Source organism: Lygodium microphyllum, chromosome 29 (genome assembly GCF_053477565.2).
Source record: "Lygodium microphyllum isolate KBCC chromosome 29, Lygodium_microphyllum_v1.1.10, whole genome shotgun sequence".
Taxonomy (NCBI): Eukaryota; Viridiplantae; Streptophyta; class Polypodiopsida; order Schizaeales; family Lygodiaceae; genus Lygodium; species Lygodium microphyllum.
In genome coordinates this window covers 25,504,257-25,518,479 of record NC_141163.1, presented here as the reverse complement: position 1 = coordinate 25,518,479, position 14,223 = coordinate 25,504,257, and the positions used below count along the sequence as shown (strand labels likewise).

General features: G+C 43.9%; 1 protein-coding gene across 1 annotated transcript; it reads left to right on the top strand.

The window, feature by feature from the left end:
* Positions 1 to 886: 886 nt before the first annotated feature.
* LOC148010458 (uncharacterized) lies at positions 887 to 3,803 on the top strand. The gene has a single exon (XM_087672124.1). It carries the CDS (start codon positions 1,472 to 1,474, stop codon positions 3,731 to 3,733), a length of 2,262 nt encoding a protein of 753 aa, XP_087528250.1. The 5' UTR covers positions 887 to 1,471; the 3' UTR covers positions 3,734 to 3,803.
* Positions 3,804 to 14,223: the final 10,420 nt, after the last annotated feature.

Sequence of the window (14,223 nt, the reverse complement as noted above, 5' to 3'; positions counted from 1 at the left end):
ATGTAGTTTAGATGCAAGGAAGTTAACTCAATTCCATAGGAATCCACCCTTTGCAACGTTTCGAAGGCTATGGCCGCGATGTAAAGATATAGCAAGCATGAGTTTTCAGCTTCCTGCAAAAAAGATTTGTTAATGCGCCCTTTTCTCCGTTTCATTTTTTTACTCTACATACATGACAGTTTCTAAAAAGAAAAAGAAAAAAAGCTGGGTTGCTGCTGTCCTGCATCCGTTCCCGGTGTGGATTTACCTGAACACAATCTTGGGTTGATTGAGATTTGTGGGTTGCAGCTTGGAAATATCATGGGAAAAGATGAAAATCAGGTTACAACACGACAGAGAACAGTACTTTAACCGAGGAATGCAGTGATATTTACCAGATTTTAAATACTGTAATGGGTCTCTCACACCCAGAGCTTATATTATTACACAAGGTTTAATGCAAGGTGGGGTCGAATTTCAAGCTAGCGTCCACCCAACCCAGGATCATAATAAATAGTAATGACAAAAGCCTAAACCTTATATAAAACAGATATTCAATGGGGGGTTGGCTCATGCAGCTAATAATCAACAAAGCGAAGGGTGGCGGGGCCAATATTTTTGGACCTTGGTGACGACAACGAGAGTGTGTGGCTATCGATAGAGCGGATCGCGCTAAATTCAGAGGCGCGGCTATAAAAGTGTCCGTGTGTTTTGTGCGCTCGTAGTAAAAGCTGTGGATTCTTGTAGATAGACGAGACGCCTTCTAAATATAGTGGGCGGACGGGGGGAGGTCCGGGGGGGGGGGGGGACCCGGGGGAGAGAGCCTGATCAGTGATGATGCCTGGAGGAAAGATGGACGTGGCCCTAACTTGTCATTATTTTGGACAATATAGGGAAAACGGACTCGAGAGGGCAGCTTCACGAGTGGTTCGAAAGGCGTCCTATTAATCATTAGACGGCCAATCTAACAACAGATCAGTTAATCCTGTCTCTCTGGTCTCAAACGTTCTCCTGCACGTTTAATAAAAGGCTAGTATAATAAGTTACCAGCCGAGGATGATAGGATATTTCCCCACTGACTTTAACTTGTGATGAGAGAGAGACAGGAGTGAGTGAGTGAGAGAATATACAGTGGCTCATTGTAGCATTCCTGTGAGTACAAGTACAATGGCATGCAGCTTTTGTTCCATCAACTTCCAACTGCAGAGAAAGAGAGCCTGATGAGAGAAACTCTTGGGATTCTGCGAGAGAGAGAGAGAGAGAGAGGCTTGTCTTTGCAGTGAAATTGCACCCTGTTGCAGCTTTTAGGTGTCAAAAGTATGATCTGTTTCACATCACTCCAACAAGCTTCGGCCAACGAATGATGAATGTGTTCTTCTGTTGTGTATAGTCGACGCTGACCCAATCTTGCGTGATAGCTTATAGCTGTCTCCTTTCTCAAGTGGCATTGCTTAAGCAGCTGGCTATCCAGGACAGGGGAGCCATAATCGACATGGGCAGGTGTAGACGCCACCCTCGTGTGAGGGTAGTGGGCGTGTGCCCTGCTTGCCTGAGAGAGCGTCTGCTTGAACTGGTGGAAGACGAAGAGCTCCATAGTGTGAGAAATTCATTTGCTCGTCCCATGGAAGGGGCTGATGCTGCGTCGATATCCACCTCACGTGCAGAAAAATCAAGCTATCAATATGGTGCTGGCCAGCTTGCTTCTCCCCTCAACTTGAACGCAAGTCAATGGGCTGCCAATGGCCATGCTGATTACAGCAGAGAAGACGTCAAGCAACTTGCGGCCTTTTACCTGAACAAGCATCAGTCTCTCACTTCATCTCCTCTGCACCAGGCTTTGCATCACCCCAGCTCCAACGGTGCTTCAACATTAGCTGCAAACAGAAGTGTGCAGAGCATTGAAGCTCTAACTCCAAGGAAGAAGAGAAGCTCGCTATGGAGTCTTTGGACAAAGATCAACAGAGAAGAAGAGAGCTGCATCAGAGAGGTCGAAGACTGCACGACCAGAGCATCTCATCGTGAGAACAGTAGACAGCGGATCAAAGCTACCCGCAATTCCTTGACGCGGGAGGTCCACGAGAGCAATTGCAGCACTGCAGTGTCTCCTCCATTCTATTATCCTAAGGGCGCGGTCTCTTTACAGAAACCAGCTGCTAAGAAGCTGTCTCTTTTCCCATCGCCATTAAAGATGGCGCAGGTGGAGCGGCGCTGCTCGTTCAGTGAGCTTGAATCAGATAGAAGCGCAACTGGTAAGAGCGTCTCTAGTTTTGGTTTGAGTCCGGGCGGCCATGAAAGCTGCAGCCCGAGCAGGGGCAGAGATTTCAAGAGAGAAAGAGAGTCGAGGAAGCTTTCGTCCTCTCCGTCTTGGGTGTCTTCCTTGATTCCCAGTGTGAGGCGGGCGAGATATCTGTCACAGACGTACAGCAACGTGCATGAAGTGGATGCTACTGAGGGTGCGAATTCTGCAGGAAGCTGCACCTGGCGGTGGCGGCCATTGATGGTCGATGAAGTGCTGGAAGGAGAAATCCCTCGCAAGTGGACTGCCGGCAGCATCGGCGCGGATCGAAGGAGGGCATCCGCAGATCTGCACCGTTCTCCACATCACGACTCTTATGGCACGGATCAAAGGAGGGCATCCGCAGATCTGCACCGTTCTCCACATCACGACTCTTATGGTGCGGGTCATGTTGATACGTCCTCGCCAGGCAGAAAGTCGACCTACAGCGCCCTGCTCAGAAGCCCCCGCATGGAAAAGCTCGCTAACCTGCTCTCCATCAACACCAAACGTCCTAGTGCAGCAGCTGCTGCTGTTACCGGATTGAGGCCGGCATCTCCATCTCATAATTATTATCGCAGAAGCCGTGTAAGGCCTACCAGAACGAGTAGCAGTGCCACCGTCAGTCTGGATTGCTCTAGATCAGAGGCAAGGGTCTCTCCTGCCCCCATATTTTTGACTGCTACTGATGACAGTCTGTCCCCGAAGGTGGATCGTCGTCCTAGCATGGGCTCCCACAAGCACCATCACCGCCGCCGCCACAGCTGCAGCGATGCCCAAGCTCATGAGTTTAATCAAGGGCGACAACTAGATCACAACCGTGAGATCAAACAAGAGAAAAGGAGCAGTAGCAGCTGGAGCAAGGCATTGATGTCGCCCATTCTGAGCCTCAAGAGATTTGGCAAAAATGCCACTGCAGGATCAGCCCCTCAATACAATCCAGTCTCCAGTGATCCTGATCACCATCGACAGATCAAACAGCACCGGCCTGATCATAGAATTCTCCAGCATCCCCGCCCTAAGGAACACTTCTTCCTTTTCAGCGATAGCAAAAGCCCAGCAGGCAAGTATCTTCCTACTCACCATGAGCCCAAGTCCATGCCTCCCCAGCATTACTCCTTCCTTAACAAAGATTACAGTGCGTTTAGCTTCTACTTTAGCCCCACTCGTCCCTCCAATGACGTCCATAGTCATGAATACTCTCTCCCAGATGGCATGGAAGAAGGGCATATCCATCATCATATTGATGACGATATTATCGATTCATATGTTGCTAGCAATACTGGTGTCAAGTCAAGGCATCATGCCAAGGGTGCCATTAGCTGCAGCCGAGGGTTTGGAGGTGAATCCCCTCGTTATTTCTCTAAACCCTCCACAAATCTCATTCACATCGATGATGATTATCTGTCTCATGCCGCTAATCATCCTTATCTCTGCAGAGGACCAAGTGCTGGACGCAGTGGTAGAGCTAGATTTTGACCTTTCTTACTTGTTTCTAACCGTGTATCTCCCCATTTTCGCAACATATGTTCAAGTTGTCGTGATAGGTCCGTGCAAAATCATTAAATCTCTCTCTCTCTTTCTCGTTTGCACACTCAACGTTATAACTTCGGTGACACGGGTTGCCTCTCTCGTTTGCACACTCAACGTTATAACTTCGGTAACACGGGTTGCCTCGTGGGTTCTATAACCTTGGGTTAATAAGAAACACAAGTTTTGGTGGTTCGCCCATGGAAAAATGGTGAAACATTCTCGTATAATCTTCTAGAATGTTTTTGGAGCTATTACATCCCTTTTGTTAAATAGAAACGTTACAGTATATTAAATAGACAAAAACAAGATACTCTTACAAACTTGGTTTTTTACCACGAAGCCTAAACCCTTAGTAGTTTTCTAAGTACGTTGAGTGGGCATTGTTCTTAATTAGTTCACTAGTACATTTCAATGAATGCTAGTACATTCCAATAAGGGCTAATATGAAGATACTTAGTCATTGTCTTTGCATGGAAAGTTCTAAAGCACCAATTCTTGTTTAGGGTTCACTAGTACATTTCAATGAATGCTAGTACATTCCAATAAGGGCTAATATGAAGATACTTAGTCATGGCTTTTGCATGGAAAGTTCTAAAGCATTGATTCTTGTTTTAAAGAAAAGATGGAATTAAACCTAGTTTCATGCACCATCTTTGATTTTCCTCTTCGTATTTGCAAAACCTTTGGTAGGTTATACCATCCCTTGATTCTTTTGCATTCTTTTTCATCTGGTTCTTGTGAACTTGCACGATTTTTGGACTTGGCATGCTCCACCTACACCAAAAATTCTACTTTAAAACCAATTTTTGTGATTTGATATACTTGCAAAGCTAGACATTCTAGAGATAGATGCTGAACCAATTTCTGAACACAAGGGATATACCATAAACTTTTCCCCGTTTAGAACTTTTTTCCAAGCCTATGCATGAAGGGTGGAAAGGTGGAATGAGAACCAACAAAAAATTCAAAGCACTCTTATTAGCTTTACAATTGAAGAGGATGTGAGCTATTGCCTTCAATTCTGTTTGGCACTTAGGATAGTTTCCATTATCTAGTCCAAGTTTACTTGCTCTACTATTGCACCAAAGAGCCTTCGTTAAGATGAGCCTCATTAAACAAGAGTTGTGATTGATTTTTTAAAGCCTATATCATGTAAAACTTGCATTGCCAATGCCAAGGATGGCAGTTGAGGCACCATCTCTTATTGAGCTTCCTTGAAATCTGATTTTCTTTGTTCTTCATGTTACAAAAGGGTGATAAAGGTTTATCATTATACAAGCATATGCCCCTAGGATTGAATTCCATATTGTGTTGTATATATACCTACTTATAGCGGGGGCCACTAGTAGTTTTTTCCATTGTTCCACTAGCTAGATGCCTCTTTAAGATAGCCAATATATTTGTCTTAGCTGAATTGGGTTTGTCCAATCCCTTCTTTCATACTCCTAAACATTTCTCCATTGTTTAACCCCTTTTTTTGGTAGCTTGTGGGCTTTGGGAAAATCATCCCTCTCTATGGAACCATGGAAAATGCTTAATCAGATGGAGTCAAGCATGCTCCATGGAAGTGTGAAGTTCCTATTTGGGGAGATGACTATGGTTTTCTCATATAACATCCATGAGTGCCATAGACTTTTTATAAGGGAGGAGCAATCTTTGACTATGAATTGTGTAGAGCTAAATGCTATTATGTAAGCTCTTCTTCTTGGAAGTACTTATAGATGTTATGTATTAGTATCACTAGATCTTCATTTTCATAAAAAAGACACCTAGCTATCCAGTTGGCTATAAGGTTTATTGCTAGAACCATATTTAGCAATCCTAGCTTACCATCTTCTTTTGGGTATGTATAGTTCTCCCATGAGACCTTTGGGATTTAAAAAATTTCTCCACAACCATAAGAAGTTGCATGCTAGACTTTCTAGGTCCTTGCTCCCTGTTTTATATTATTTTTAGTAGGATAAAATGTAAATTATTGATGGGATGATTATATGTTTTAGAACCAAAATCTTGTCAGAGTGCAGTGATGTGGAAGCGTGGAACCACAACTGAGAGAGAGTGAACACAAAGAGAAGAGAGAAAGAGACAGTGAAACACAAAAAATCTACAATGAAGAATGCTATATAGGAATGCAGAAATATACACAGGTGCAAAAATAATATCTACATATGTCTCTCCTTGAGGACCTCGATCTCCGTCAGCCTGCCTGTTGTCTGTCACCAACAGGCTGTCTCTGTCAAATGCAAGTGATCAGAATGTGCTGGAGGATTACTATAAATAGTAGAAAAGAAAAGGTAAAAAATGACCAGGTCCGCTGCATTTAATGCAACCAACTGACAAAAAATCTGTTCTATTGCACAACCTGGCCAACTCTAGGCTGCCACATGGCACTTGCGCAGACTGTTGACGTGGCTATTGACATAGCGATGAGATGGCCTACTACTAGCATGGCCTGCCTATTGCACTGTCCATGGAATGACATCTCTAACACCCCCTCTCAGAGCCTAGATAGGTCAAAAGACTTAGGGAGCTGGCATGTCTCCGAAGAAGAGCCTGGGGAAGCACCTTCTGTTGAAAATTAGAGTTGAAGGCTTGAGTGTGCACGAGAGAGAGAGAGAGAGAGAGAGAGAGAGAGAGAGAGAGAGAGAGAGAGAGAGAAGAAAGAAAGAAAGTTATATTAACGTCTTCTAAAGACCAAAACTGGCCTATGAGACAAACTGTGATACAACCGATGAGGTCCAGCTATCCAAAATAAAAGTGTTGAATGAAAAGCTAAAAACTAGAAACTGAAAGTACGGTGCTGTGAGTGTGATAAGTGTCGTGTATGTGTATATGCGTATGTAGCGTTGGTACTCCAGATAATGGCTACAAAAGGGGAACAAATGTTGACTGTGATAGGGGAACAATTGTCGGCTGTGATAAAGTGGTGCAATGTGTATATGTAATAGATGCAGGGAGATATACTATCGTGGGATGTAGTAGTAGTCGTCAAAGTCGCTAATAGCAGGTGATCCCTCCTGGATGTAGGATGTGGTACATCGGTGGTGGAGAAAGAGCAAACTGGAGATCTGAGATCCAATGTGTCGAGTGTCATCGGATCTCAGTCTGCTGTCGATGTAGATCAAGAATCCTCCGGATCTCCTGTCAGTGTGGCTGTGGGGTCCGAAACCCACGGATCCTCGTGCGGCGTTGGGTACACTAGTCCTCAGCGTGTTGTAGTGTGAGCCCGCAGGTCTAGCTGGAGGCTGGTACAGTAGCTCTCACTCTGTCTGTCTGAAAGAACTGTGTAATAGTTGTCTGGGTGGGCCCCTCTCTGACTGGGACCCGCTGTGTGCTCTGCTCTCTGATGTGCCATGCCTCTCCCAGAAAACGGCTAAATGATCTCTGATCCATATCAGTCATACATCCCCGAAGTGAGCTGCTCAATGTGTATCTAGATCTCAACTCTGAGTATGCCGGAGAGAGAGAGAGAGAGAGAGAGAGAGCTCAAGTACAAGAACAAGATCTTGTTTAGTCAGTTGCTCAAAGTACAACTAGTACACTATCCTCTACTTGAGTACATACTTTAGGCTGTTTTTATAGCCACTGGAGGAGTTACGGTTACGGTGTCCCCTATCCTCCAGCCCTTTTACACCTAGCTACCCTTATCCTCTCTAGTGTAAGGAGAGTTTCCATGCTTATCTTTCAACACCCCCCCTCAATGCCAGGTGGCATTGGATAAAAACATAATAAGATGCCTCCCCTTAATTCTCAATGAGATGCCTTTATAAATCAGGCTACAAGAAAAGGTTATAGGTAGAGAGTGTTACAAGATTCAAAAGAGTCGTTCACTTGTGGATTGGGAGACAAAGTTGACCTCCAATTCCTTAGGTACTTTTGGAATACTAGGACACTTACTGGAGATATGCCTAGTCTTTTTGCATTTATTGCATTTCATTTTGTCAAGATATTTCTTCTAGTAATTGCTCATAATATGCCCCTTTTTGTGATAGAAGGAGCACTTAGTAGAAGTTGTATAGACTAACACTTGCTCACGGGAAGTAAATGCTGAAGACCCTTCAGTATGGTTTCTCTTCTCTTCATCTAGGCATGATTGAATGGTACTTGCTAGAGTTGGGTTCGGGATATTAGTTACGGTAGTCACAAGGGTTGGAAAGACCTTCTTCACAAAATTTAGCAGGATGGCAATGGCATCTTCATCATGGATAAGTGCTTGAATAGAGGCAAGCTATGCCATAAGCCCCTTCATATGTGAAATGAACTTGCTTAGATCTTCTCCCTATTTGTATTCCAAGCTAAAAAACTCAATCTTGAAAAATATCTTGGAGTTCTTCCCTGTAGCACCATAGAGCCTTTCAAGCTCATCCCACTTTTCTTTTGCAGTTGAGAGTTGGTCAATGTGATGAATTAAGGATTCATCTAAATGAAGCATGATGCTTGTTCATCATCTTCTACATCAAGGGGATTGGATGGGTCAATTACTTTGGTCCCTTTTATGAAGGGCCAATATCCTCTTTCCATCATTTTGTATTTGATCAAAACTTGCCAAGGATGGAAATATTTTTCCATTAAATTTTCAAATTTGAGGATGGACATCAGCATATGTTGTGGCCATTGGGAAGGTCTTACCACTTGTTAGAACAAGGGCAGTGTCTATTCCCTTACAACCTTGCCACTGAATGCAGAAGTAAATCAAACCATTGATATTAAAGTTGTAATGAGGAGAAAGGCTGAAAATCATACGTATGTGATATTTCAAGATATCATTTTGGTGGTCCTTTCTTATGTGCAATCTTCTTCCGAGGTTTAATGGTCTTTTTAGGCTTCAATGATGTGAACTTAGACTGGACTTCGGGCTCCTCCTTGTGATATGGCTTAGTGGATGAACCTTGTGTTGGACAATGACGATTTATGATTTCAATGCTTGTTCTGATGATTCCGAGGAGAGTACAATGATACTCATCCCTCTAATTTCATTGACCAGTGTACTTGAAAAAAAAAATCACACAAGATATGCAATACAAGTTTAGGGTAGGATGGTCTATGTGTTTATAATTGTACACATAGCCTTACAACATGAAGTAAAGCACTCAATTGTTTTAATTTTCTGATGAAAACATTCAGATTGTGTAAGTACCAGCAACAATAATGATTAAGCATTGTGCCTTAGTGCTTACAAGCACTCATCTGTAGCTTATGTTGCTAGAGATGGTAGATGTCGGTCTTAATAAGCTTGATGATGATCCTTCAAGTAAAAGAACCTTTAAAATGAAGTTCCCGGATTAGTAATTGACTCTGGAAGAGTTGAATCAGTGATTAAGATCACTATTAATGACCAAACATTGAAAATTTTTGAAGATGGAAGAAGCTTGAAGCTTCCTGGCTATGGCTGCCAAGAGACCCACATCTAGGGTTTTAATCACAGCAGGCTGTAGAAGATGAATTAGGAAAAACCCTCTTAGTTGATGATGGTCCACTATAGGGGCTACAATAGCCCTAAGATAACCACCATGATTGTGCCATGTACCAGTCGTGCTTTAGCTTGAATCAGGTCGCCTGCGAAAAGTGAGCCAAATCTGCGTTTTATGCGATGTTGTCCACCACGTCGCCTAATCCCAGCCTTTGATGTGCCAAGCTGAGTCATCCTGAGCTAAGAAGAAAATCTCTAGAAGAAATCAGAAGCTGAAACTACTTCTATTGCCCACGGCAGCTCCTCCAAGGTCAGGGGGTCTGGCTGGCTATGGTGGAGAGGAAGGTAACTGAGATGGAAAGAGTACTTCTTGTGCACTTAGATGTGTAAGGAGGCTAAGGGAAGCTGAAGGATTAGAGATGGATCTAATACTATGTTGAAAATGAGAGTTCAAGGCTTGAGAGAGTGCCCAAGAGGAAGAGACAGAGCTCAACTACAAGAACAAGATCTTGTTTAGTCAGTTGCTCAAAGTACAACTAGTACACTCTCCTCTACTTGAATGTGTACTTTAGGCTGTTTTTATAGCCACTGGAGGAGTTAGGGTTAGGGTTTCCCCTATCTTCCAGCCCTTTTATACCTAGCTACACTTAATCCTCTCTAGTGTAAGAAGAGTTCCTATGCTTATCTTTCAACACCTTCGTGAACAAATCTACAAGATTATCCTCTATCTTGCAGTACTCCACATCAATGGTCCCATCTAGAAGCTTCTCCCAAATGAAGTGGTATTGGATCTCAATGTGCTTCATCCGAGCATGGAATACAAGATTCTGTGTACCAAGGCAATGCAACTCTCGTTGTTGCACCCTAGAAGAGTAGGACAAGTCTGGGGGGAGCCAAGCTCCTCCAACAATCTTTGAAGCCACACAACCTCACATGTGGTGGAAGTCGCAACCCGATACTCTGTCTCAGTGTAGAAGAAAGGGTTACAGTGGGCTGCTTCTTGCTACTCCATGAGATAATACTTGAACCCAAGGTAAAACAATAGCTTGTGGTAGACCGCCAATGATCCACATCACCAGCCCAATCCAAATCGCTCCAACCTGCAAGAACAAGATTTGAAGCATCTATACCTACGGGATAAGAAATCCCTAAGTCTGAGGTCCCCCTCAAATACCAAAGAATCCACAGGACAACTTGCAAATGAACCTGTTTGGGTTCATTTATGAATCTAGCCAAAAGACCTACATCAAAACAAAGATAAACACGAGTGTTGAGTAACCAAATCAAGGAGCCAACGATAGCATAAAATGTGGTATACTAGTCATTGTATTGAACATCAAGTGTCGTGCTCACTCTCTCACTCTACTGCTCTCAACTCTCCGCATCTTCGTTTTCAGCTCAGCTTACGCGACCATACCTTCACAACACCTCATATGATGAAGCATAGAAGCGTAAGACAAAGGCTTTATGATGAGATTTGCTGCATTGTCCTCTATGGGACCGTAGATTACTACTTGCTTGGAATTCACGATCTGCTCTTGAATATATAAGTGCGGGGAAAAACGTGAAAATGAAAATACTTTGAACTTAATCAATTATCACCATGAAAAATTAGGAGAGAGAGAGAGAGAGAAAGCGAGAGAGAGAGAGAGAGAGTCGACAACACGTTGATGGGGAAACCGGCCCCCTCTCCCTTTTCAGGAATTTATTGAAACAAAACCATGGGCACCAAGTGCCTGAACCATATACAAAAGGACATCTAGGGAGAAGTTGAGTATGAAGTGGCCTTTTAGTTTGGATCCATAGGAGTAGAAATGGGCCAACAAGTCTCCATCTCAAAAGTCACCAAGTGATGCCAGGAGGCATATTCCACGGTGGATTTCGTGAGGTTTTGCGGTGGATTCCGTAAAATTTTATTACCGGGGCTCATACACAAAGTGGATTCTTTGTGCGAAAAGTCGATGGGGATGCCTATCCTTTTCGGGCGTTTTGTTAATTTAATATGTAAGTGGGTGATTCCACAAAATACATATTTAAATTAATAAACGTTTATGAGTTTAGAGTGCGCACTCGTAATAAATTAAGGTTAGGATTGATTTCTAACCAATTTATTTTTGTAGCTGAAGACTGCTAGGTATTCACTTTTGTCGGTTTAATTGCATTATTTTTCTAACAATTGTGAATGCTTCAGTTGATGCGTAGAGCAAGCAGCGGTGGCATTGGGAAGCATTGGAGGATAGCGTGTATTCAAATTATCATCAATTTTTGATGGATGCGTATCTTAGGCATGGCGTCTATATTTTGTCACACTTATTTACTCTCCTCACCATGAATGATGGCGCTTTCTCTCAAGATGTGCCCGTGAAAAACAACCCCCCCCCCCCCCCCCCCACGATTTGATTTTTTGCCCTGCCAAAACTCGTGGTCCTTAGCTTCCCAAGCAGTTGGGTGGGCCTCGCGCTCCGCTAACCACTTGGCCTTGAGCCTTGCACCCATAGCGATGACGTCCTCTACAAGTTGAATGGGCAGTACTCTGTTCAAGGTAGCGGGAAACTCAAAGCGCAAGTTGAAGGGGTCGCGGTTATATTCCTGCTGTTCCCAGATAATCAACTCGGCATGGAATTCAGCAGGGGGATCTTGAGGGCGCGGTAGGAGAGGGGCAGGCTGATAGCTTTAATTCTTTAGTGGCACAAAAGCAAACACAAAAGCTAAAGCATGCTAATTGTAAATTGGGCTATTTCTTGAGCTTGAAGATGAATAATATATAAAATACATGCTTTGTGGAGCACTCACAAAAGGCATGGGGGGATATTGCACCCAATTGGTCTCTTGTTCATGTTGTGCAAGCTTTCTTCATTGATTTTTGTGCAAAATGTAGAGTTCTTTTGTTCTTGGGGACCTTCTGACACTCACTATGTGCGCATACGACGTCCAATCTGTGCACCAGTGGTATCAGAGCGAAGCTGAGATCGAGAGCTTCCAATCGCTTACCATCTCGTACGAAGGCGGAGCTCCTGGAATGATCGAGCTCTACAGTCAGTCTCGTGGCAAACAGTTGATACCAGCGTGTTCCTGGCAGTCAAGACCCCCTTGCTGTACACTCAGATCGCTAGGGACCAACCTCTGTATAGGCGGAGGACCATGCGGATAGTTCCTTCATCAAGTCATTGAGTACATATAAAAAGTTTCATTCATAGGTTCTTCAAGTTTGCATAAAAATCTTATTAAGCTTTACAAGAAGCTTATTAAAAGCTTCATTAGCCGTTTCATTCCGCCTGCGGTGACAGTATGAACTGGCCGCGTCGATTCTGACGAAAAGCTCCTGAGGTCCTCAAAATAACGATTAGTCTTTTACACTAAAGACTCCAAGCTCTCCAAGTTCCTCAAGTCACTAAAGTCATAAAAGTCATCTTCAACAACTATCATAAAGGCGGTTCATACTCAGCAGCACACGACTCAATTTAGTACCCTCTGGAAGCCCCTGTTCACACCTGTGAATTGACAGAAGCAGATTACAGCAATCAATTATCAACATGCAGTCTATACGCAAAATTACTTTCTTGGAAGACGATTGTGATATCGAATTTTGCAATCGTAAAGGAGAAATACCATAAAAGCCAAACAATATATACACAAGCCTTGTAAACCCGCCTTTGAGCTACGCTCATCCTGCTAACAAGGTTTCGAGTGTGTGAGGTTTTTTTTGGAATTTTGCAGGATGACTGATCAAAACAGGGACGATCTTATGGCTAAAGGTGATTTACCTGAACCAACAATGGAGCAAAAGTTAGATTTGATTATGATGCAGCTACAAGAGGAACGAAGAGCTTGACAAGCTTTGCAAGCTCAATTGGCCAATCTGCAACGATCTACCACCGACCAAGATGGATCGCAACCTGAAGATATTATACGACGTACCATCGATGCAACACTTGAAGCCCAATCCATTCACAAAGAAACAAAGATAAGTAAAAGAAACTTCAAATTTCGTATTTTCAATGGATCACGCGATGGAAAGACTGTCCTTGCTTTTATCAGTCAATTTGATGATTATTTCCATGAAGAAACATATGCTGAGAAAGATAAAATTAAATGTGTCACTAACCATTTAGTTGACCGAGAATCCTTATGGTGGACTATGGTCCGCAAAAGCATTGATTGTCCCACTACTTGGGAGACTTTCCAAATATTTTTTTTGTAGAATTTTCTTCCTCCCCAATTCCACGAAAAAGCCATTAAGCAATAGGATCTTCTACAACAAAGGGATCGTGAACCTATTTCCAATACACTGACATATCAAATTTTTTAAAATAAATTCCCCTTCCTCCAGCCGACTGTCGGAGAAGAATAGCATGTGTAGGCAAGCTCCTTGCTGGAGCTTGCCTAGACTATTGATCAATGCAGCTCGATGCGTGGGGGAGGGAGGATCTTATCCCCTCCCCTATTTAACCAAGCGGGTGTGCAGGCTAAGGGAGGTCGCCACCTACTATTGCTGTGAAGAAAGAGGTTGAAGACGTTGCTGCTAAGCCATCAAGATGGTCGTGAAGAGGGGAGAGCCAGGAAACGGCCGATGATAAGTAAGGGGGAAGTCAAGCGTTGGCTGTCGTGTAGCCAGAGGGAGCCGTCGTCTGACTGCCAAGAGGGTGAGGAGGTGATCTTTGAGCTGCCACCATCTCCCTGATAGCCGCCACCGTCTCCCTGACAGCCGCCAAGCTGGTCCGACAGCCGCCAGTCGTCGCTTCCTTCCTTTCCCCCCCCACGTGGCATAGAAGCCTTAGAAGCTTCTTGGGGGGAGCTTCTAAGAGGCCTCTTAAGCCCCCTTTCCCCCTTAAACCCCTTTCTTGGCTTTGGGAAGCCCCCCCCCCCCCCCCCCCACGTGTTTTATTCCCCTAAGCCCCCTTTCACCCCCCCATGTCAAAAACCCCTTTTCCATGGGTATTAGTACCCCCCCTGCCGGGTTTTAAAAAAAACCCCTTAAGTCCCCTTTCACCCTCATGCTAAAACCCCTTTCCTTTCTCGTTGGAGT

Coding starts and splice junctions, on each gene's coding strand:
- LOC148010458 (XM_087672124.1), top strand. CDS start 1,472: ATGGGCAGGTGTAGACGCCACCCTCGTGTGAGGGTAGTGGGCGTGTGC.